Source organism: Orycteropus afer, unplaced genomic scaffold, assembly GCF_000298275.1.
Source record: "Orycteropus afer afer isolate SDZICR_OR568_19922 unplaced genomic scaffold, OryAfe1.0 scaffold00043, whole genome shotgun sequence".
In the NCBI taxonomy this organism is placed as follows: domain Eukaryota; kingdom Metazoa; phylum Chordata; class Mammalia; order Tubulidentata; family Orycteropodidae; genus Orycteropus; species Orycteropus afer.
The window spans coordinates 1,029,657-1,055,416 of record NW_006921630.1 but is presented as its reverse complement, the minus strand read 5'-3'; the positions used below and the strand labels follow the sequence as shown (position 1 = coordinate 1,055,416).

The 25,760-nt window shown below is 39.6% G+C and overlaps 1 protein-coding gene across 1 annotated transcript in view; it reads left to right on the top strand.

Annotated features, from left to right (window-relative positions):
• The window catches only part of ASTN1 (astrotactin 1), a 500,284-nt gene extending 482,407 nt beyond the window's left edge, over nucleotides 1-17,877 (top strand). The window contains exons 22-23 of the mRNA XM_007937608.2: nucleotides 11,812-11,995; nucleotides 17,640-17,877. Of these exons, the coding sequence (XP_007935799.1) occupies nucleotides 11,812-11,995; nucleotides 17,640-17,877 (422 nt within the window). The remainder of the gene's footprint in view (nucleotides 1-11,811; nucleotides 11,996-17,639) is intronic.
• Nucleotides 17,878-25,760: the final 7,883 nt, after the last annotated feature.

The following is a 25,760-nucleotide window of genomic DNA, read 5'->3' as shown; positions in this document are numbered from 1 at the left end:
GTCAATGACATGAGACAAAGTATATGTGAACTGCTGTATGAAAAGTGAATTTACTCTGTAAATCTTCACCCAAATCCTAATAAAAAAAAAATAATAATAAAAATTATGACATAATGTTATGTATTTATTGCATAATATTAGGCAAACATTGACATACAAATTTTAATTTGAAGAAAATTCAGTACTTCTCCTGTTTTAATAACATACATTTAATGAACATTTTTAACATTATTCTTTATATAAAACAGAAACAAACCTTTTGTGGATTTCAGGAAGTTTGAAAATTGTCAGGAGTTTATCATAGGTCACTGAGAAGTAATACTATTTTCTAAAGATTTTAAAGATAAAAAATTAGTTATTATTTATTTATTTTATTTATTTATTTTTTTCTAAAGCCCAACTGTTTGATTGCTTAGCATAAAAGTCAGTATAACCTTAGCATAGAACTGTCTACTAGGCAAGCTACATAGAGTAAACAGTAAACTGAGGAAACAAGACTATCAAAATTGAGCAAATTTTGTTACTATTATAACATTTTATGGCCTTTTATATATAGGAATTCGTTCTTATTGAAACTTTGCCTTTGAAATAGATTGTAGGACCTCTGTTGGTGTAGTGCCCAAGGCATTTGAATGCTAACCAGAAGGCTGGCAGTTCAAACCCACCAGCCACTCCTTGGAAGGAAGACTGGGCAATCTATTTCTGTAGAGATACTGCCTCAGAAACCCAATGAGAGGTTGTTATGAGTTAGAACCAACTCAACGGCAGTAAGTTAGTTAGAGAATAAAACTAACTCTTTAACTTATTAATTATTAAAAAAAATTCTAATCTTAACAGCAAGAAATTCAGTTCTTTGTTACTGATATTAAAGCTTTTAAAATATTTCATAAATTAGGTTTCTGAGGTGGTATCTCTACGGAAGTAGATTGCCCAGGCTTTCTTCCGAGGAGCATCTGGGTTTGAACCACCAGCCTTCTGGTTAGCAGTCAAATGTCTTAGACACTGCACCACCAGAACTCCCTATTAAACTTCTAGTTGTAGTAAATAAGAACTTTGACTCTACTAAATAAATTATTTTTTAATAAACCTTTTAAATTTCTTGTTTTTGTTACATGTCTCCTTTAGTACAACCTTTTTGATTACAAAAATTAACATTCATTCCTAAAGTTAAATGTCATGATATCTTTTCTCTGTAGCATGAAAACCAAAAGCCTATAATGTTTAATTATAATAAATAGCTATTAATTTAATTTGATAGTAGTAAGTCACTTAAAAATCTTGCAAATTAAGCTTATATATTACAAAACATAATTATTGAAGTACCATTTGCTAAGGTAGTCTATATTTTTATCCTAATTTTCATTATTTGTTATATTCTCAATGCAACGTTAGAAACAGTGTTTTCAGACCTTATTTTAGATCTCATTAATATCCACATTATTTATGCCTTAAAAAAGTGTATTCATTTAGTAGAGAGAAGTGTAGTTGTTTTGAAAAACAAGATATAATTAAAGACTTTCCTTTTAGTTCCTAGTAATTTCTTGGTAAATAGTTTAGCTTTATCCCGTGTTCACTTTTGTCTTGCTTTGGGTGTTCTCAGTGTTGGGGACTGAGAATGCTGTCATATGACAGTCTAAATGTCCTTAGTCCCATCAGCCTTGTATTTATGCTCATTTTGGAATTAATAAAAACTATTTTTTCTCTTCAAATAAAAGATATGTAATGTAATAGCTAGATTAAGTTACTTACTAAAATTTTGTCTTTAAGATTTTGCTTTTAAGATTGACGTAAATAGTTTTAAAATGTTGTTATTAGTTTCTGGGAATATTATAACTTTTAATTTATATAAGCACTTATTTATCATTAAACCAATAAAGTAAGTTTTTTGAATAAATATTATCATCTAATTTGATAATACCATTTGAGGTAGGAAATTATTATATTTTCATAACCTTTTTTTTTTGCCTTAAGCTTTGTTATATCAATCAAAATAAACAATTTACCCCTTTTTCAATGCACTTTTCAAATAGACTGGTTTATGTCAAAGTTTTTTGCAAAGTAGGTCAGGACTTGCCATTTCCCCCTGCAAATGTCACAAAACAGGTCAGGAGCTGTCACATCCTCCTGAAAATTGGCATTACCTGCTTTTTTTTTTTTTTTTCTTTCAGCTAGATTTGGTGTTCCTACCCAAATGTATACACAAAGAGTCAGACAGCAATAGTGATGTGTTGTGTTTGGTTTCTCAGAGACTCAGTCAAAAGACTCTTGAGATTCCTTGTAGCAACCCTCACCAATGTGCACACAATCTAGCTTAAGAGAAATTTTAAAATCATCATCCCAGACCAAGACATCTGTAAGAGAGCAGACAGAAAAAAAAAAAAAAAAAAGTTTGCTAGTGCATAAACAGGAAACAAAATCTTCAATAAACTCAGAGAATTTCAGTGTGAAGGAGTGGAGTTCAAATATGAGAGCTTATTTACCTGAGACATCTCCCAAGAAGTGTGGAGATGGAGAGACCAAGCACCTCAGCTTGTACTGAAAACCTGAATTCTTGATGTCTTGGAGGCTGCTGAATATAATATGCCTTTGGAGCCCACATATCTGACACCAAGAAATTTCAAAAAGTAAAATTTCTGAGTCTATTAAAAGTGAAAAATCAAAGAATTTTATTGAGTGTAATGTAGTTTGTGAATTGTGGAAACACAGTATAGAGAGGAATCTAACAAGTACTCTACTGTGCTAGAGTCACATAGCCATATTTATTCAGTAAGACAAGGAACTTAGGTTACAATATTACAATATTAGGTGCTTGGTGAGGTGAGGTAAGGTAGTTGAGGGCCAGCTATCTGGAAGGGATGATTTTGCCATGATTGGTTTGCAAAGTATATGTGATTTATGATGATTGGATGCAATGCATCTTGCAAGGGGTCAGAAGGCAGTCACAAGCTGCTTACATGACGAATTTTCTGAGAACAGATGGTAGAGTATTTTACACAATGGGTTTTATTTTACTCCCTCCCTGTGTTTCACATGGTGTACTTTTGACATTGGTAGCCTATTTATGGCTTATAAGAGAGCAGTATTTGCTCAAATATTATGAAGAATAGAAAAATAGATATCTTGCTAAGACAATCACAAGATCAGTGAGCTATGATTATAAGGTCTCTGGAGTTTTAGAAACAGAACATGCTCATTAATTTTCTACTGAACAAGTTTCAAGTGTTTCAGTGAGCTTTGCCACCTAAATACAATTATGTGATACTAGACAACTTGCTTCTAAAGCTAAGTTAATGTGAAAGAAAATTTCTTGACTGCATTATTAAGCCTACACAAAGGTTAACTGTTCTAAGGAAAAAAAAAAAACATGATCTGCAAAATTGTGTATTCAAAGATACAAGATGGAGTCAGGTTTAAACTTGAACCAGCCCCTTTTAGAAGTACCAGGCACCCTAATTTTAAAACCCCTTAATCCAAAAAAACCAAACTAACAGATGGAAATGGGGAGACCAGTTAGAAGGCTATGACAATATAGAGGAGAGGTGATGTTGTTTTAGACTAAGATGATAGTGTTTTTGTAATCAGGGTTTTCATTGGCTAATTCTCAGAAGTAGATCATCAAGCCTTTCTTTCTAGTCCATCTTAGTCTGGAAGCTCCACTGAAACCTGTTCAGCATCGTAGCAACACCAAGCAAGTCCCTATTGACAGATAAGTGATTGGTGCATTTGAAGAGCATTGGCTGGGAATTGAACCCATGTTGTCTGCCTAGAAAGGGAGAATTCTACCACTGAGCCAGCACTGCCCTTGATGATAGTGGTTTTTGTTATTAGGTACTGTTGAGTTGTTTCTAACTCATAATGACCCTATGTGCAACTGAATGAAACATTGCACCATCATCACAATTATTGCTATGTTTGAGCCCATTGTCTCAGCCTCTGTGTCAGTCCATCTTGTTGAGAGTCTTCCTCTTTTTTTGCTAATCCTCTACTTTAAGGAAGCATAATGTCCTTCTTCAGTTACTGGTCCCTCCTGATAACATACCAAAAGTACATGAGACCTCGTGGTATGTGAGGTGATAGTGGTAGAGGTGGTGAAAAATGATTCAATCCTGAACATATTTTGATGATAAAGCCAAAAGAATTTGCTAATTTATTAGATGTGGACCAGTAGACTATGAGAGAAAGAAAAGTAGTATTAGCCTTATCATATATAATGAAAAATGCTGTAGATGGCTATATACAGAATGCTGAGGGGAGAAGAGAAGAATCATCTGGTACAACACCTTGTAATTGTTCCTCTTCAGACCTCAGCATCCTAGGTGAAGGCAGAGAAAAAGCAGAAGAGAGAGCAAACTAGTTGACAGGGCTAACAATGGTCCATATTGATTAAGTTAGGCAGGGAAGGAAATAAATGCAAGAATTAAGCCTAGAGAGATGGAAAAGCCAAAGAACTTGGGGTTCCCATAAGACTGAAGAACAGGTAGAATAGCAGTAAGATGTATAGGAGTCATGAAAGGAGGTTGTGTTCACAGTAGATGATGACACCCACTCCTCAGTTATTGACATGGTTAAGTTCCAAAGACCGAGTCATTATGCAAAAGTCAATATTCTGTGTAAATGGATGATGACATATCAGATCACGAAATGAAAGATGACTACATCAGTACATAATTGCCAAATTACATCATTACATAACTGCCAAACTACTTAAAATTGTGGCTTACTATGTCCTGACACTGTGCTAAAGAAGGGTTTTACACTTAGTATCACTTTTATTCTCAGAAAATTCTTATTCTTCAAAAGTGTGTATTATTAATCATCATTGAATAGACAAGGAAACTAAAACCCAAAGAAATTAAGTAACTCTGGTCCAAGACCACACAGCTACTGTGGTAAAGGCCAAATCAGTTTGTTTTTAATGGTACCCCTGGGGCTGACGGTGTCAATTCCAACCCTATTAATGTATTCTGCTGCCGGAAAGATCTTGGCTTCCTTCTAATAATTCATTTTTCCTTTTTTTGTGATGAGATTATGGATACAATCTCCTTGACATCTTTTTAACTTCATTTTACCTACTTCTGAACATTATACTTGTTAAGAGAGAAAAGACAGATTTCTCTTTTGGATAGCACAGGCTGTCTTTGAAGCTAAAAGCTGGGTGAAATGAGAACTAAAAATACCTTATATTAATTTCCATTCTTTGAGTTAGTGAATTCATGAGATGCAATGAAGGCTAGTGAAATAATACAGTGAAACCTATGAGAACAGAAACTCAACAGGACTGCCTTTTTTTTTTTTCTAGGTCTTACCAAGTTTTCCACTTTCTCTGTCTCTCATTTTAGTGGAAAATATTTTCATTTTCCTTCTCTGACAGGTTTCTATCTTACACAGGTTCCAGCTTCCACACAATATACAGTATCTCTAACTTCTCTCAGTGGAGACGTGAGTAGCCAGAAAGACTCATGCTCTAGGAGCCTGGTACGTGGCTCTTGCTGCATATAGCATCCTCTTTACTGATGTAGGCTCTTAAGCACACCTGGGGGTTAGACTATCTTGATTTTAAGAGACTTGTGGTGGAACCTAGGTCTATCCCACTTGGTTTCAGGCACATATGTTGCTGCTAATGGGATGCATCACTCTCTTCTAACTGTGCATTACTGTTGTGATATGAGAATGATAAATATGTCAGGAGACACCTTCGCAGCCATCACTGTTCCTCAATGGAGTTTTTCACAACCAGGGCAAGGATCTGGGCTGTTATTTCATACCACTAGAAGTTAGAACAGATGGATATCAGTGCAGGATGGGAAAAGGAAGCCCAAACCTCCCTACCAATACTCTGCTCTGCTCACTATTTTTCCTCCACTTGTCCTTCTTTCAGCAAACACTTCCTATCTCCCATCAAACACAACACAGCTCTTGGAATAGTCCCCTGCTTACTTATATCTCAACTCTAGAAATGACAGACTCTTGGCCCACCTAATGGGACTCTCTTCTGCTTCTATATATTGTTCAACCAATTAAGTCAATGTCTTCTACTAGAGATAGTCACTCCAGGTTTACTACCCTTAAGGCTCTGCCTCCCATGGCTTAAATTGGTTAAACATCACCAACCTGTGAGCATCAATGCAAAATAGCAATGGCAGATGTTGTTAGTTGTTAGGTGCCATTGAGTCATCTCTGACTCATAGCAACCCGATGTACAGCAGAGTGAAACACTGCCCAGTTCTGTGCCAGCTCCAGTCCTGTGCCAGCTCCATGATCTCTGCTATACCTAAGCCAATCATTGTAGCCACTGTGTCAATCCATCTTGTTGAGGGCCTTCCCCTCTTATGTTGACCTTCCACTTTACCAAGCATGGTATCCTTCTCCAGGAAATGGTCTTTTCTTACAACATACCAAAGTAGGTGAGACGAAGTCTGGCCATTCTTGCTTCCAAGGAGCATTCCGGCTGCACTTCCTCCAGGACAGATTTGCTAGTTCTTTTAGCAGTCCATGATACTTTCAACATTCTTTGCCAGCACCACAACTCAAAAGCATCAACTCTTCTTCAGTCTTCCTTATTCATTGTCCAGCTCTCACATGCATATGAGGCAACTGAAAATAGCATGGCTTGTGTCAGGCACACCTTAGTCCTCAAAGAGATATCTTTGTTCCTCAGCACTTGAAAGAGGTCTTTTGCAGCTGATTTTCCCAATGCTATAGATTGTCTAATATCTTGACCACTGCTTCCATTGGTGTTGATTGTAGAACCAAGTAATATGAAGTCTTTGACAACTTCAATCTTTACTCCATTTATCATGATGCTGCTTACTGGTCCAGTTGTAAGATTTTTGTTTTCTTTATATTGAGGTGTAATCCACACTGCTGACTGTATTCTTCAATCTTCACCAGTAAGTGTTTCAAGTCATCCTCACTTTCAGCAAGCAAAGTTGTGTCATCAGCGTATCGCAGGTTGTTAATGATTCTTCCTCCAATCCTGATGCCATGTACTTCTTCATATAATCCAGCTTCTTAGATTATTTATGTGCTCAGTGTATAGATTGAATAAGTATGGTGAAAGGATACAATCCTAACACACTTCATTCTTGACTTTAAACTATGCAGTATCCCCTTGTTCTGTTCAAATGACAGCCTCCTGGTCTATGTACAGGTTCCTCATGAGTACAATTAAGTGTTCTGGAATTCCTATTCTTTTCAATGTTATCCATAATTTGTTATGATTGACACAATCAAATGTCAAAAAAGACCAAAACGGCTGTCAGAAGAGACTCTGAAATGGTCAATAAAACACAGGTTAACATCTTCCTGGGAGCTCTGGTAGCATAGTGCTTAAGGCACTTGACTGTTAACCAGAAGGCTGGTGGTTCAAACCCACCAGCCACTCCTCAGAAGGAAGGTTGGGCAATCTACTTCCATAGTGATACCACCTCGGAAACCCAAGGTGTGTGTGTGGGGGGGTCGCTATGAGTTGGGTCTGACTCGACGGCACATCACAACAACAACAACAACATCTTTCTGGTATTTTTTGCTTTCAGCCAAGATCCATCTGACATCAGCTATGATATCCATCTTTCCACATCCTCTTCTGAATCCAGCTTGCACTTCTGGAAGTCCTCTGTCAATATACTGCTGCAGCCATTTCTGAATTATCTTCAGTAAGGTTTTACTTGTGTGTGATATTAATGATATTGTTTAATAATTTCCACTTTCTGTGGGATCACCTTTCTTTGGAATGGGTATAAATATGGATCTCTTCCAGTCAGTTGGCCAGGTAGCTGTCTTCCAAATCTCCAGGCATAGCCGAGTGAGCATCTCTAGTGTGGCATATGCTTGTTGAAACATCTCAATGTGTATCCCATCAATTCCTGGAGCCTTGTTTTTGCCACTTCCTTCAGTGTAGCTTCAACTTCTTCTTTCAGTACCATTGGTTCTTGATCATATGCCACCTCCTGAAATAGATAAACATCAACCAATTCTTTTTGGTACAGTGACTCTGTATTCCTTCATCTTCTTTTGTTGTTTCCTTCATCATTCAATATTTCGCCCATAGAATCTTTCAACATTGCAATCAAGGCTTAAATTTTTTCCTCAATTCTTTCAGCTTGAGAAATATCGAGCATATTTTTTCTAACTCCAGCTCTTTGCACATTTCATTATAATAATTGACTTTGTCTTCTTAAGCTGCTCTTTGAAATCTTCTGTTCAGCTCTTTTATCTTGTCATTTCTTCCATTTGCTTTAGCTACTCTCCATTCAAAAACAAGTTTCAGAGTCCCTTCTGACAGCCATTTTGGTCTTTTCTTCCTTTCTTGTCTTTTTAAAGACCTTTTTCTTTCTTCATGGATGATGTTCTTGATGTCATCCCACAATTCCTCTGGTTTTCGGTCATTGGGTCATTGGTGTTCAATGCATCAAATCTGTTTTTTAGATAGTCTCTAAATTCAGGAGGTTTATAATAAAGGTCATAATTTGGCTCTTGTGGACTTGTTTTAATTGTCTTCAACTTCAAGTTGAACTTACATATGAGCAGTTGATGGTCTGTTCAACAATCAGCTCCTGGCCTTGTTTTAGCTGAAGTTATTGAGCTTATCCATGATCTCTTGCCACAGTCTGATTGCTGTGCACTCCATCTGGTGAAGTCCACATGTATAGCTGCTGTTTGTGTTGTTGAAAAAAGGTGTTTACAATGAATAAGTCACTGTTCTTGCAAAATTCTATCATGCGATCTCCAGCATTGTTTCTATCACCAACGCCAAATTTTCCAGCTATCTATGATTCTTCTTTGTTTCCAACTTTTGCATTCCAATCATCAGTGATAATCAGTACATCTTGATTGCATGTTCAGTCAATTTCAGACTGCAGAAGTTGATAAAAATCTTTTCCTCATCTTTGGCTTTGGTGGTTGGTGCGTAAATTTGAATAATAGTAGTATTAACCAGCCTTTAGCTTGTGGGCATATGGATATTATCCTATCACTGACAGCATTGTTTTTCAGGATAGATCTTGAAACATCCTTTGTGATGATGAATGCTGCTTCATTCCTCTTCAATTTGTCATTCCCAGCATAGTAGATCATTTGATTGTCTGATTCAGAATGGCCAAAACCTGTCCATTTCAGCTCACTAATGCCTAGGATATCAATCTTATACATTCCATTTCATTTCTGACAACTTCCAATTTTCCTAGATTCATACTTTGTGCATTCCATGTTCCAATTATTAATAGATGTTTTCACCTTTTTCTCTTCAGTTTGAGTTGTGCCATGTCAGCAAATGGAGGTCCCAAAAGCATTGCTTTATCCATATCATTAAGTTCAGTTCTACTCTGATAAGGCAGCTCTTTCCCAGTCCTATTTTGAGTGTCTTCTGACCTGAAGGCCTCATCTTGCACTGTATAGGACAGTGTTTCAGGGCTATTCATAAAATTGTCCAGTAATGTATCAGACAGTGTTTTTTTTGCTATTTATAAGGTTTTCCCTGGCCAATTCTTTGAGAAATGGATGGACTCTTCCTTCTTCTGACTCTGTCTCAGTGTGGAAGCTCCACTGAAACCTGTCTACCATGGGCAACCCTGCTGGCATTTGAAACACCAATGGCACAGTCTCCAGCATCACAGCAACACACAAGCCACCACAGTATGACAAACTGACAGACAAGTTCATCTCCCTTAGGTGTTTCAAACTTCTCCACCCACTTTCTGGCCTTCCCCCTACCTGTTTCGGCCTCCAGCCCTGGCTTTCTGCTTCCTGCCTGGGTGGGGGCCCTCCCTCCCCTTACCTGGATCTGGCTGTCGGCCCTGGCTTCCTCCTGCTTCCTACCTTGGGTAGGGGCTCTTCCTCCCCTTACCTGGATCTGGCCATCAGCCCTGGCTTCTTCCCGCTTCCAATGGTTTTAAATCTTGACTCTGTCCTAATCTGCTGATCTGACCTTGGACAGGCCACCTGGACTCTCTGCATGTCCTCATTTTTAAAGCAGCAACATTCATACCTATCTTTCAGTAGTTTTGTGATGATTGGAACTCATATATGTATGATTGGAACTCATATATATAAAGTTCTTGGATTCTACGAGTCTTTGACAAATAACTGGGCATGAAATAAATCTTTATTTTCTAAATCACTGTCTCTTAAACTCTTAATCCCAGAAAAGGAGTTTGAACAACCTGAAAATCTAAATGGATTTACAAGCTGCAATTATTTTTAATGCAGCTAAAGGTGTCAGCTATAAGAGTCTGGTTGTTAAAAGAGTTAGTATAACCTCGCTTGGAGAAATAGCACTGAGAAACCCTTCCCCAATGCAGATTAAAATTGCTCCCAAAGTCATGAGTTCCATTCATTTAGCTAAACTTTTTTGATCTCCTATATTTTGCTGCCAGTCAGGACATATAGGCAAGTAAAACCTGACATCTGTCCTCCTAAGAAATTGAGCAAGGTAGAAAAGTAACAAAATAATTGCACTATCTAGGCTGGATAGAGGTAGAAATTTTATTCATTTTAACCTGAGAATCTCCTACAATGATGGCTCTGTCAACTCTGAATACACTTGGAATTGGGGCAAAGAATCAGGTTGCTATGCTTTAAGCAAAGCAAGGGTCAGGTGAGTAAACTTCAGGATTGGGAAACTATAGACTCAATTTCTTCATCTCCAGAATTAACATTGAGTTTGAGACAAACCATTTCTCTCCAGATTTCCATTCTCAAATATTTAGGGGAGATATATAAACACATCTTCTTCCTGAGAGGTATAATGAGAAAATGTTTAATGATAAAGAGCTTTGAGCTTCATAGGAAAAAAAAAATGTCAAGCTTCACAAAATCATTGCCACTTTTCAATGTCACTAAGTTCACTCTAAAAGGAGTTTTGGTAGCACAATAATTAGGTTGCTAACAGAAAGATAGATCTTCTAACCCACCCAGTGGCTCCTCAGGAGAAGAACATGACCATTTGCTCCCATAAAGATTATAGCTTAGAAAACCTGATAGGGTTTTCTGTCATATGAGGCTACTATGCATCGAAATTGACTTGATGGCACCTAACAACAGCAAGTTCTCTCTTAGCAATGAATGGCTTTGAGTCAAGTTGCTTTGGCTTTGAGTCTTCTGTTCCAGGCTAATAGGCTTGTGGTCCTTTATGTTACTCAGGCCTGGCCTCATAGCACTCACCTAATCCCCAAGCCAACTCTCTGTCACCTGCTGCCCAGGGCTTCCCTGTTGTCTTTGTGTGAGCCAGTTGGTACCCAAGCATATGCAGCCCACAACTGCATGGGAGTAAATGCTTCATGGGGACCAAAAGTGGATGGGAGTTGACGTTAAGACCTTCCTCCTTTTGCCCCCTGGATGAGCTAGGGGGAATCCAGTAGCTTCATACATCCTCTCCTGCAAAATGTAGCAGTCAGCTTGTCAGAAAGGTTTGGCCACTCCATAATGCAGTCTTGTATGTTTACTCTCACTCTTATTTGCCTCATTACCTTTTTTTGTCATTCTTTGTGAGCTTTTGCCTCTGGCTCTATATTTTTAGGAAACCTGATAGAGGAAACCTATTATAGCTGAAATTGACCTTAGAGGTATTCTTGTCCCAGGCTTTCATATAACAGGAGAGAAAACTGAAGGCCAGTGATTCAGAAGTAAAGTGAATTACTTCAACCACTTTCTTCAGGCTCCAGGTTCAGTATACTCTAAGTAACATTATATATGTACACACACACACACACGTGTGTGTGTGTGTGTGTGTATATATATATATATATATATATATATATATATATATATATATACATATCTTATTTATTTATTTGTCTTTCCTTTCCTCCTCAGAAATAGCAGATAAGATCTACAATCTCTTCAATGGCTATACCAGTGGGAAGGAGCAACAAACTGCTTACAATACTCTCCTGGATCTGGGTTCCCCCACCTTACATCGAGTCCTCTACCATTATAACCAGCACTATGAGAGTTTTGGAGAATTCACCTGGAGGTGTGAAGATGAATTAGGCCCCAGGTATATGGAGTCCTTGGGTGATACAAACAGTTAAGCACTGAGATATGACCAAAAGGGGTTGATAATTTGAACCCATTCTGAGGTGCCTTAGAAGAAAGACCTGGCAACCTGCTTCCAAAGGGTCATAGCCATGAAAACCCTGAAGAGCACAGTTCTACTCTGCAAATCATGGGGTCATCATGAGTTGAAAGTGGCTCAGTGGCAATTGGTTACTCAACAAATTGCATTGTTTCTTTTAAAGAAATTTGATACCTTCTACACTATCATAAAAGGTGCTGTGGTAGTGTAGTGGTTAAGGCATTTGGCTACTAGCAAGAAGGTTGGTGGTTCAAACCCACTAGCCACTCTGCAGAAAAAAGATGAGGCAGTCTGCCTTTGTAAAGATTTACAGCCTTGGAAACCTTGGAAGCCTTGGAGAGTGGGGGTCACTATGAGTGGCAGGGAGTTTGATTTTTTTGGAGTTTCACATTATCATACTGCATCCATACATGAATTTGCAGATGTCCTGGTTGAGCTTAGGTGCTTGGAGGAAAGAAATAAATCCTGTGATTTTAGACAGCTCAGTTCATGAAGATTAGTTCTGGGTAAGCAGTATTTAAGTAATTAAGTCATGAATGCCTTTTCTGAAATTTGGAAAAAACTTTGCTCTTGACCTATTTCTCCCCTCTTTATCATGCTGATACAGCATTCAAATTCTAGGAGCCAAAAACTTTGTCTTGTGAAGATAATTAGGAATTTCATTAAAGAGGTTATCATAAAATTTTTATGGCATATGTACTTTGGATATGTTATACATATTATGCAGATACCCAAACCCACTGCCATAGAGAGAGTTGATCTAGAGTCTGTCATTTGGGACAGAGTAGAACTGCCTCATAGGATTTTCAAGGTGCTGAAAATTTTATGGAAGCAGACTGCCACATCTTTCTCCTATGGGGCAGCTTGTAGTTTCAAACCAGCGATCTCTTGGTTTGCAACCGAATGCTTTAGCCACTATGACACCAGCACTCCTTCAGTGTTGACACACTTTGAACTAAATCTGCACATTCTTTTGAAAGACTACATAGGGTGGGAGCGCTGATGGCATAGTCCCTAAGGCATTTGACTGCTAACCAGAAGACTGGCGGTTAAAACCCACCAGCCACTCCTCGGAAGGAAGGTTGGGCAATCTACGTCTGTAGTGATACTGCCTCGTAAACCCAAGGAGGGGTCACTATGAGTCAGGATTGACTGGACAGCAGTGAGTTTACATGGTGTAGCTAACAACCTACTTGAACTTTATCTCACCCAAATTTAGAAAGGCAGAGTTTGCAAGTTCCCATCACCGACCCCACCCCCGGTCTCAAGGCTACAAATTCCTAATACTCAGAACCCACTGCTTTTCAGTTTTGCAGCCCTGGTAGAGTTATTGGAAAGAGAGGAATGACAAGAGGATAAAGAGCTATCACATTTTTCTCCATTCATAATGGCTGTATATTGCTGCTTTGAAAAAACAGACTTCCCCAGAAATACGAAAATTTTCAGATAGAGAATTTTCACATGAAATGTTGGCACCTATATGCCCTCAAATTATTTAGGATCTCACAGGAAAATGAGAAGAAAAAAAAATTAGGACAAGGGCTGTGAGAATTAGAAAAAATATTAACACTGTAGAATCTTCTGGCACTTAAAGAATTCTTGTACTCCAAACAGCATAGCTGAAAGTGTCACCCAGAAGTCATCCCACCCATCCATCCATCCATCCATCCATCCATCCATCCATCTCTGACTAAATGGAGGGAGACTCAGTTTCAGTGTGCCTGTTGTTATCTGCAATGATAAACTTCCCTGGATGACCATTAGTCAGGATATTTCCCCATATTTTCTTACTTTTGAGGAGATTTATAGTTAACTTTCTGAAATAAAGGGATTTCACTTGTAAGGCCAGAAAAGACCTTCTGCATTTCATAAATTATTTCCTGCTGTTTATAAAAGGTGGTAATCTTTGGACAAAAAGATGTCATTATATACCTGAACACAGAGAATTATGGAAGGGATTTAAAATGTGTTTTGTCTCAGTTTACATAAGAAGCAAAGTTAGGTTAGAAAACATATATATTAAGAAATATTCTCTTTACTCCTTACTTTATTACTACTTCTTACCTTATTAGGAGCTCTGGTGGCATAGTGCCTAAAGCATTTGACTGCTAACCAGAAAGCCAGGGTTCAAACCCACCAGCCACTCCTTGGAAGGAAGGTTGGGCAATTTACTTCCATAGTGATACCACCTCAGAAATGAAAGGAGGGGTCCTTATGAGTCGAATCCGACTCAATGGCAGTGAGTTTTTTAGTCTTACCTTATTATTACTTACACCTAATATCACCGGCCCCCCCAACTCTCTTCTCCTCTTCACCCTCTCTTCATTCTTTCCTGATCTCTCTCACATCCCACCTTCCCTTCCATGGTCTTTCTGACATAATTAAATGTCCATGTAACAGCTCTTTGTCATGAAACATAAATGGCAATTTTGGAATAGTACTAACATTGCACATATCATTGATTTCCAGGGGTATTTGGATTGATTTTACGATTTGTGTCTTGTGACTCAAGACTCAGAATGAAGATTGGTTCTTGAAGAAAATGAGCATGGGAATAAATGAGGCATGCACTGTAAAGTGAGGCATGCACTGTAAAGTAAGGCCTTATGCTCACCATACTTTTTCTTCCCAAAACTCTCATCTCAGAAAGGTCTTTCATGTGAACCACTAGTCTTCAAAGGAGCTGTGGTGGTTCAGTGTTTAACCACTCAGCTGAGAACCCAAAGAAAGTTTGGCCATTCAAACCCACCAGCACCTCCATGGGAGAAGAGACCTGGTGATCTGCTCCCATAAAAATTACAGCCTAGGAAACTCAACAGGGGACTTCTACTCTGTTACAGAGAGTCACAATGAATCAGGATGGGCTCAACAGCATACGACAACAACAGTGGTCTTCAAAGCTATAATTTAGGGGAAAAAAATGTAGAAGTATCATGGTTCTCAGGGAGAATCACAGGAAAGAAAGGTAGAATCTTCTTCCTTGAGATATGTTGGCCCACTTTGTTGTGAAAGTTAATATAAAAGTGTCTGCAGAGTACATACTTCTTGTGACCAAGCAGAAAAAATCCCCTCATTTCAGTCAAATCCAATGTCATTAAAATTTATTGAGGCCTCCAGATTTAGTTGAAGGTTGAAATATTTTAAGAATGACATCTGTTGCACTGTTCTAAGAAAGAAGAAGGCTGCAGGCTCTGGGATGATCAAGTGCAGATTCAAATTATTATTTTAAAAAATTAGCAATGAAAGCAGCAACGAAGACTACGTAGGCTAATTAAATCCATTCTCTTGAATGGTTAGGACGTGTTCCTTTATTTATCCCTGGAGGATAATGTAGATGCTGTCTCTCACTCTTCCTTCACTCCCCCTCAAGAATTTGTCAACAACCAATGACGTATAGTATTAAGAAGAAAGGTCACCATCCCTGTTGATGTTGATGACGACTTTTGGAAAGCCTTCTTGGCCAAACAGCAGAAGCTGATAGGGAGAGGACAGAGCATCCACATAAGATACTATTTAGTCAGCAGGTGGAGTTTCTGTTTGATTTACTCTGACTAGGGCTTCAAACCAGTTCAATCCATTTCAACCTCCTGCTGAGAATTTGCCTTTACACCTAGATAGAAAGTCAAATTCCCAGCAAGAAGTTGAATCAGATGGAACCAGTTTGAAGACCTACCTCTCACCCACCACTGAAGTTGGAGAAAATGTAACTGCTCCTCTGATGACTTCACACCACCCTCAGCCTATTGTCTTTGCTGTTGAAGCTCAACATCTTTCCCTCACCATCAGCTCCACCCCTCCCTAAGCATGCCCTCTTAGGAATTCAGTGATATCATCCCTTGGTGACAGGCATTGCCAGGACAGAAGAGGAATGAAATGAATGTTGTTAGTGTTCTTTAAAGCTCATTCTAAATGAGGTGCAGAAATTTTTAGTTTCTGGAAGGAATTGTTCATCAAACTAGAAAAGAAATGGTTCTTCTGTTGAGAAGTGAGCTTAGCAGTTGATACATACTGTAAGGAATAGGGCTCCTTGAATTTTCCAGACTAGTATTTTGCAGGCTTAAATGAGTTTTTTTAAAAAATAGACACTTCCTTCATGGGTCTATGGTCTCTTAGGTCTTTGAAGAAACACAGCTGAGTGTAGACAGTCTGCGCTTTCATGCATCTTAACCCGTTCAAGACTGAATTATTTTCTTCTTTGTATTTTTTGTTCAAACCATGTGTTTTCAGAAATGGAAGGCACTTTGAATGAAACAAAAAAAAAATTTTTTGAGGTAATGGATTTTGAAACAATTAGTGGGACACATATGTCCTGAGGGGTCTCTGGGGCTGGGGCTGGTAACCACTGCACCAACAGGATTCCTCAATAAACCCTGGAGGTGGAAAATGTAGATTAGCACTCTACGTCCCATGGGTCATGGATAGTTAAATTTTGTCAATCAAGTCTGCTGAGATCTGGGAGTTGGCCTGCAGGTGGCCCCTCTCTGTGAGACCAGTGATGGGCACTAAAAAGAGTGATACACCAGTGAGGTTGTGGTTAGAACTCCTTTCAGTAAGCTATTTGTCAGAATCTCTCATGCTCTCTATTTTCAGCTGAGAGAGGTGCCTCTTTCCAGTGTGTGGAAACTTGCACCACTCTGCTTCTTTCCCTCTCAGGAACCTACAATGGCTCAGGTGCCCTCTCATTGCCTCCTTTTCCCTCTCTTCTGATTGGGGCTTAAAAACAGTGGCCTGGTGACTTTCCAAGACTGGTGGAGGAAGGGAGGGTGAGCTCACCTGCAGGTTAATAAGGGGATGAGTTCAGTGAGAGACACAATTTCCCTCAGAGTGGCCTTGTGTCACTGTGGCCTGAGGGCAGTGTTGTCCTCACCCTGACTACACTATAATTACCTCAATACATGCATAATGGGCCACTTTTATATCCCCTTCATTTACATATGTCTGCTGCTTCTACTCAGTTCAGAAATAGCTTTGAAAAGGGTAATCATTCAGTTAAACACATTAATCATCATTCAGCGATGAAAAATAACTGGCTTTACAGAAGACTAGATTTGTCTTTCAAACCTGGAAACTCCTATGATTTAAAGTGGATGTGAATTCCCACTAAAATATTATTTATTTTCTAAGTTACATCTCTTCTTTAATTTTCCTTATTTTATTTGGTTTCTTTGTTTCCTTTTGATACCTACATTTCCATCCTATTAATTAGCGAATTTCTTCACTTATTCACTCACTCATTCATTCACTTGACAGATATTTATGGAGTACCCACTGTAGTAAATGTCAATGATAGAACAGTAAGCAAGACAGGCCAAGGTACTGGCTTCTTGAAGTTTAAAGTCTCACATTAAAACCAGTTACCATTGAGTCAATTCCAATTCATGGTAACCCATGTGTATCAGAGTACAACTGTGTTCTGTAAAGTTTTCAGTGACTGATTTTTCAGTAGATCACCAGGACTTTCTTTTGAGGTGACTGACTGAGCTTGAACTCCAATGTTTCGAGTGGCTATTTCTCTTTTCAAGTGTCCTCTTCTTTAACATACCTATCCTCCACATTTGACCCACAGGAAAGCAGGCCTCATCCTTTCCCAGCTTGGGGATCTCAGCAGCTGGTGCAATGGACTCCTCCAGGAACCCAAGATAAGTTTGCGACGCAGCTCACTCAAGTACCTGGGTTGCCGCTATAGTGAGATCAAGCCGTATGGACTTGATTGGTCAGAGCTCAGCCGGGACCTCAGGAAGACATGTGAGGAACAGACCCTGAGCATCCCCTACAACGACTATGGGGACAGCAAAGACATCTAGTACCATGATGCCAGTGAGTGGCTGCCAAAGTAAAGCAAGAGAGAGGAAAGGGCACCTGGGTTGGACTGTGGATTTTTAATGTTTTAAAATGGAACATTAAAACCTCCGAAGGCAACATCTCAATCAGGCAGAAAGTGACACTTGCTCCCTAGAGGACTTCTTTGGTATGATGATCTCCATCTGCATTGTCAGTCAACCTGCCAGCTAGTGGCTTCATGCAGCATCATCTTTCTTTAGGAGGTTTCTTTGGGGGCAGTTTTGCAGTTGATTTGTTTGTTCATTTCTTTTTCCAAGAAAGCCAAAATGAAACCCATTGCCATCAAGTTGATTCCAAGTCATAGCAACTCCCATTGAGTTTCCATGGCTGTAAATCTTTATGGAAGTAGATTGCCTCATCTTCCTTGCAGAGCAGCTGATGGGTTTGAACTGTTGACCTTCTGCTTAGCAGCCAAATGTCTTACCCAGTATGCCACCCAAGGTTCATCAAAATGCTCAAGTGAGCACTCTACTTCCAATGAAAGGTAATCAGGTTGACACACCTCATGCTCACTGAGTTAACTGAGCCCATCGAAAATGGGGACTGAGATGTGACTAGAAAATTGTGAGACCTGCCTCAGGCATTCCTTAGGAAGCATCTCACTCTCTGAGTCAACCTAGCTCACAGAAAAGAAAATAAGAAAGTTGGGGAAAGTGGCTCCCTGACTAGGCCTCAAGCTTTCTCTGAGGTCTTCCTATTACCATCTCCATACCTCACAGGGGAACTAGGCTCCATTTTTTCCCCAGTGGGCCCCCTAGGTTTGTAGGTTCTTTCATGCTTCGAGACAGTTTTGAGTGGTGCCAACAGTTATTGCCCTTGCCTGCTAACAGAAAGGTTGGCAGTTTGAGACCACCCAGAGGCACCTAGGAAGAAAGGACTGGTGATATATGGCTAAAAGATCAGCCATTGAAAACCCTATGAAGCACAGTCTATACTCTGGTACACATGGGGCCATCGTGAATCAGAATCAACTCAATGGCATTTTTTTTTTAATGTTTCTAGATAGGACTGTAATTAAATCTCCCCCTGGAGATCTCTGCCCTCTCCTCATAACAATATGATCTTTGAGAGCCAATAAAATGTTACCCATTAAATCTCCTGGAACAAGATGATCTTTGAAAGATAGTAAAATGCTGCCTGTTAAATGTACCTGCAGAGCAGTCTACCTGGAAGACTAGTTAGGAGAAGATGTACTGGAAAAGAAGTAGAGCTTATAGTTTAGAAAAAAAGAAAAACAAAACAAAACTCCTGTGCCTCCTTTGGATAAACTTCTCCAGACCACGAATATATAGCCAAGCACCTGGATTCACTTTAGTCCCATGCCTCTTACCCTGGGCAGATAAGGTTTGTTGATATCTGCTCTGGTCCAGGAGGGGTTGAGTACCTCCATGTCAGTGTTTTAGTGAACTGTAGCTATTACCGATCACACATACATACACACATACATACAAAATTTCTGTCCATTTTCTCCCTTGTAACACTTGCATAATTATGTTGCTAATTTTGCCAACCCTTTCCCTTGGTGACCATCAGCAGGAGGAGTCCACCATGGTTGCTGCCCACCTAGTTGCTGGGAGTAGAGGAGAATTTTGGTAGGTGAGCAGTTAATGGCTGGGGTATTGGTTCTACCCAGAGTATGGTCATGTTACAGGAAGCCCAGCCTTTCAGAAAGAGCACTGCAAACCCACGTCAGCCTTGCCAGCAAGGGTGTCTTCTGTCCCAGTACCCCAGAGACCTAAACATGCACTTGCAGCAAGTGGCCCCTTACCTCTGACCAGTGCTCTTCATGGGAAGCATGTGAGAAAAGTCAGGAAGGAAGCACAGGATCTATAATGCCAATCATTGAGCTGTACTGATTTTTTTTTTTTTTTAATAGTAATAATGGCAGATCAAATATATTGAGTGCTTACTGTGTGCCAAGCACTGCTCTAAGTGCTCTAAGCACTGCTCTATCTGAATTCTCATAATCCCCGGTGGAAGTGCTCATCTTATCTCCATTCCAAAGAGGAGAAAATTGAGGCAGAGAGGTTATGCAACTTGTCTCAAATCCCTCACCTACTATATGACTGAGCTATGATAATAATTCAGGCTATTGGACTGCAGAACACAGGATTTTAACCACTCTGCAAACCTCAGTAGGCATTTCTCCATTGCCTGTAGCATGCAGCTGTGCCAGCTAAACTTCACTTGAGAGCTGCCCAGAGAGCATTACCTTTCCCAAAGCCTCCATGGTAGAGATGTGCCCACTGCGCAGTGGAAGAGGGAGGAGGCACAATGTACATTTTACCTTCTGGAGCTGGAGCACCCTTTGAGACTACCAGTTCTACCTTCCCCACTGGGGACTGGGAATGACCGTCTGTGATAACCTGCCATAGGTGTCAGCCCTGGGCTGAAAGCACAGGTAGGCTCACTTTCCTCTCTGCCTTTTTTCCACAGAAAGATTGAAAGATTTACTGTGCACTCTATAATGCACTGGTCTGACAAATTATTCTACTTCCAGAGCCATGGCGAGCAGAAAACTCAGATTTCCAGCCCCTGGTTCATGGTAGGGGACTCAGTGAAAATGCCTCCAGGAACACATTTTCCATCTCAACCTCACCATTAACAGGGGTGAATATGCTATAGGCAGTTGGCAACTAAATGGGCAGGGCCAAGGGAAGAGCTAGCTTTGCTGCTGGTACTCTTTTACCATCCTTTTATTCAAGTCCTGACTTAGAGTGGAAGGATGGTGAGGCTGCCATTATCTCCTGTCCCAGAAGTGAGTGAGATGTGAGCTGACGAGCCAGGGAGGGAGGGCAAGGAGTGGCATGAAGATCTCCCCCTTTTCTCCTGTTTTTATTTTAGACATACTATTTCCCTTTCTCCTATCTTCTTCCCCACTCTTGCAAGTTCTTCCATCCCCTTTTCATCCTGTTTATCTTTTCCTTTCTGTGACCCTTTTACCTTGGTCTTCTGTGTCCCCATGATTCCCTTCTTCATTTCCTCTTGTGTTTCTCCTTACAGCACCTGTGTATGCATGCATAAATATGTCATGTGTGTTCGCACACACACACACACACACCTCTTATGACTTGGTCCCATTTACTTTCAGGTTAGAAAGTGAGTCAATATGAATGAGGCAGGGGATAGTCTTAGAATGGTTATATAATTAGCTGGAGGGTTTTTGCTCTAGGAAGACACACCCTGATGACATTCCCCAAAGCTTCCTGGAGAAACCTGTCCTGACTGTAAGAGATGATGGTGCTCAGACAGTATTAAACCTCACATTTCCAAACTACCAAACAGATATTAAGAGGGTTGCTTACATCCCCCCCAATACTGTCCCAGCTATGGGTCTCTCCATGAGCCCTCAGGTGTTTCCTCTTGAATGTACATGAACCATTGTCATAGTATTAGACCTTTAACTAAGTGTGCAATCATTTCCCATGGAGTTTGGTCTGTTCATTATTTTTAGTTAACCATGCTTCTTGATGTTCAAACGTTCTATTAAAAAACTGAGTGTGAAAAAAAAAAAGAAAACCACAACACTTTACTACCACTATAGAAGGAAGAAAGAATATCATGTGACCAACTTCAGGTATAACAGTATTGTTTAAAACAGAATTACTGTACGATTATGAAAGAAATGAGATAATCAACTAAATAATAAACAAAGCTGTTAGTAAGTGTTGGGTGTGTTGGTGTTACCTTGTGTCTTTCAATAATTTAAGTCACTTGATTTGACCCATATGGGAATTGTTAAGGTTTTAAATGTTATATCATATATTCCCAATACATACACCTTGTAGCCTGCTATCCTAAGTAGAAAAAGTATCAGATATTTCACAGTAAAGTATAAGCTTATTATTATATACTGCTGAGTTACATTTTCTCTCTTTCATCTTCTTCGAATAATTAGACAATGAAATGTGAGTGCTGCCTGTCGGCTGTGTGCCACACACCGTGTGTGGTGTGGAGAGTGTAGTGGTGAATCAGACAAGCTTGTTCCCCATCACCAAACATGAAGAAAGTAAGGCATTTAACCCATAGTTAAATGGACGAAGAAAACTATTACAGGGAAATACAGGTTGCTATGGAAGTTGCTGAAATTCACACATTGGGCATGTAAAAAAAAAATGTTACAGAAAGGCGCCTAGACATTTCTTGTCTTGCATTCTGTAGAGTCATTTAGGATGTTGTTGTTGTTGTTATGTGCCATCGAGTCGGACCCGACTCATAGCGACCCCTCCTTGGGTTTCCGAGGCAGTATCACTATGGAAGTACATTGCCCCATCTTCCTTCCGAGGAGTGGCTGGTGGGTTTGAACTGCCAGCCTTCTGGTTAGCAATCAAGTGCCTTAGCCACTACACTAGGATAGAGTGCCTATTATGATATGCTTTATGATAGATAGTCCAAAATGCCCCATCTTTTTCTTTCTCTCTACAATGTAACTTTAAATTGATATTATCTTAGCTGCCACCAACACTTGTGATACCCTTTAAATTCTTAAAAGGAAAGAAAGAAAAAAACAAACAAACAGGTATTAGGTGAACTTAAACCAAGGCACTTATCTGTCCCCTTTATAAGTAACGATCATGAAGTCCTAGTCTTTGCCCCAGCAGGGACTAATAAAACAACATGAAGACTGTGGCAATTTCAAAACATGGTCATACATTCTTTGACACTCTTCTCATCCAGAAGTATGTTCTGTATCCCACCCTTCCATCTGGCTAGCCCATCAGCCAGCTGTATACCACCAAGTCACCCCTATCAATGCCACGTGAAAGAGAAGAATGACCCTGCCAACTTCCACCTGGATTCCTGATGGCCAAATATATGTGCTATAATAAAATGGCTCATCTTTTAAAACAATAAGGCTAGTTAGTGTGTTAGATATCAATAACTCGTTGGCATGAAGTCGATTCCAGCTCATAGTCATCTTATAGAACAGAGTAGAGCTTTAGGGTTTTCAAGGCTATACTCTTTGTGGAAACAGACTGCCACATCTTTCTCCTGCAGAGCAACTGCTGATTTTTCAGTTTTCAGCTGAGCACTTAACCACTGTGCCCAGAGAAGAAAAGAGGGTGTAAGAGTCCAGACAAACACATACTTTCCTCTTAAGGATAGGACGTCACTTGAATCCTCAAAGGTCTTCAGCTCAGCCACTGTGATGTAACAACTGGGTTTGTCTTAATATTAAAAGTTGGCAGTTTGAATCCACCCAGGGGTAACTTGGATAAAAGGCCTAGGGATCTACTAATGAAAAATCATTGGAGCACAGGACTACTCTGACACAGATGGGATCACCTTGAGTGGTGGTTGCCATGAATTGGAGTAGACTCAATGGATACTGGTTTTATATTGACTAGAAGACACAGAATTCTACTACAGGAATGTTTTTTGCCTCAGTGAATTTCATGCAATGGTTAGTCTGACCACTTAAAAGGACAAAAACCTAGAGGTTATTGAATTTACATAACAGATCTCATGATCTGTTTTGTGTCTTCTTTGTTTCATGCCTCCATTGCTACTATGTGGCTACAGAATGTCAACACAACTTGCTGTCTTCTATGAAAAATACATTTACAAACTTTAAAATAATTTGTAACTCATTCATTGTGGTGACCATCATGGGGGATTTAGGTATCTGAGGGTGATTATTAATTATATCCCTGATTACTTCTCATTCTTACACACTTCAGAAATGTGCACACTGATCAGAGATAAAAATATTAATCTCATTATCCATTGGGATAATAATGAGGTGAGTCTCTTCACCATCAGAAGGAGGCAAAATGAAAGTGGGAACTTCATCCCAATACTTCTGAGAGGGTGAAATGCAAGAGCCTAGATGAAAATCCTGTCGAAGGGAAGAATTGTTCCCTCTACCAGGGCTGGGAAAAGAAAAAAGAAGAGAGAAGGCAATTTGAGAAGAGTAATAAATGTTGGAAGGAAGAACTTCTTCCAATTACTTTGTTTTTCTGTTTCTTTGCATTTGGAACGTCCTGGAAGAGAATGAGCTCACCCCATACTTAATATGTGCCAGACATTGTGCTAAACACTTTAACAACATAATATTCTTCAACCTTCATTGTAAGTCTATGGAATTAATACTGAAGAAAGAGAAAACAGATTTTCAGAGACTTTACATAGCTTACCCAAGTTTTACAGTTAAGTGGATGTACAGACATTTCAACCAAAGGTTGTCAGACTCTACCTATTACATAATGCCTCTGCCCTTAATGAGTTTGTTTCTCACTTAATTTTCTAGAAAGGAAAACAAAAAACAAGCAAACAAAAAAGAACTACCTCTCACCAAGATTCTTGCAAATCACTGGCTGGTTGTCTTGTGGCAGCCAACAGGAAAGAATGTGACTGGCTCAGTGCAAAACCAGCACTACCATTAGGTAATCAGCTCAGTGCACAGCTTGTTTTCACAAGCCAAGCATGTTGTCATTTTTTTGTTGGTTGGTTTGGTTTGAGTTTTTGGTTTGGTTTGTTGTCTATCACATGAGGACAATGCAGAGCCAATAAATGTTGACTCCAGCTCCCTATGTTCAGCCTTGCCCTGTATCATGCTTTAATGGTTCTTCTGCTCTGTTTTCTGTGTTCTACATGCATACATGGTGACCCTGTACTTGGGTGATGACTTTGGGAACAAAGGCCTCCAGCCCTTTAGGAAAGCAAATCTTGACGTGTTAGTCCAAGGCCCAACATTGATTTGAATAACCTACTACCTGTTGACCCTGCTCCCACTATCCACTGCTATTTTATTATGATTTCAACTCAACCAATTAATGAGCAATGTAATTTAAAATGAAATGTCAATGTTGTATAGAATAACATTCTACTGAACTATGTGGGAATCTAGGACTTGGATTGGATTATCTGCTATACTCCAAAGTGAGGGGAAAAAAAAAAAAAAAAGGCCTCTTTGTTTCCTGGATATTGCTGTATGTGCTGATTACAGAATGGGCAGGTTTTAGCACCACGTTTCTCCACCCAAACTGTCTTCTGTTATAGTCTATGAATATGCTTGCTCTCATGGGGTAAAAGATAGTGTAATTGATTTCTTACTATCTTTTGGGGTAGGAAAACCTCAGGTATATCCCACTGTTTAAAAAGATTCAAATGTTAAGTAACCCTGAGAATACTGCTGTCCAATGAGTCAAGCAGTTTTCTCTGACCTACCAACTTAGAGATGAAACCACCTCACAGTGTGTCCTTATAATGTCTGGGACTTAACTGGCCATGGATAAGACTAAGGTTGTACATGCTGTAAATGCTATTTGGTCCTCATGATCTCTGAGTATGATGTGGTTACTCATATACTCTTCCATAGTCAATTGCCTCTTTGTTCTCAGATCCATTTCCCAACCTTCTGCTGCTGTTCTCTGTATCATGAAGTGCTCTTGCAAATTACATTTCACAGACTGCCTTGTCAACAGGCTTCCAGGCTGGTGGGGCAATGGAAAGCAACTGTGGAGAATTGGAGGACATACAGAGGAAGGAAGCCAGAGTACATCTCCCTCTCTCTGCCTTTGATAGTGGCTTTAATGTTGCCTTTGTGCTTCCAGCTCCCTATATGGCCTCAGAACTCTTGCAGCCAGTCCCTTCCATGCTTGTGAAGCAGTCCCAGGACCCTCAAGCAGTTCCAGGTCCTCAGCCAAGCTAACAGGACCTCCTCCATGTCCTCAGAGTGGGAGCCATTTTCTACTATTGCTAATCTTTGTGTTGCCCCACCATTCTCTGTGTGTCTTTTCTGCTATTCCAAAGTCTAATTAGCTTCCCATCTTCAATTTCCTCTTTTGGATTACCTATATTGTGCTGTTTTTCTAATTGTATCCCTCTCTCTTGCTCTCTCTTT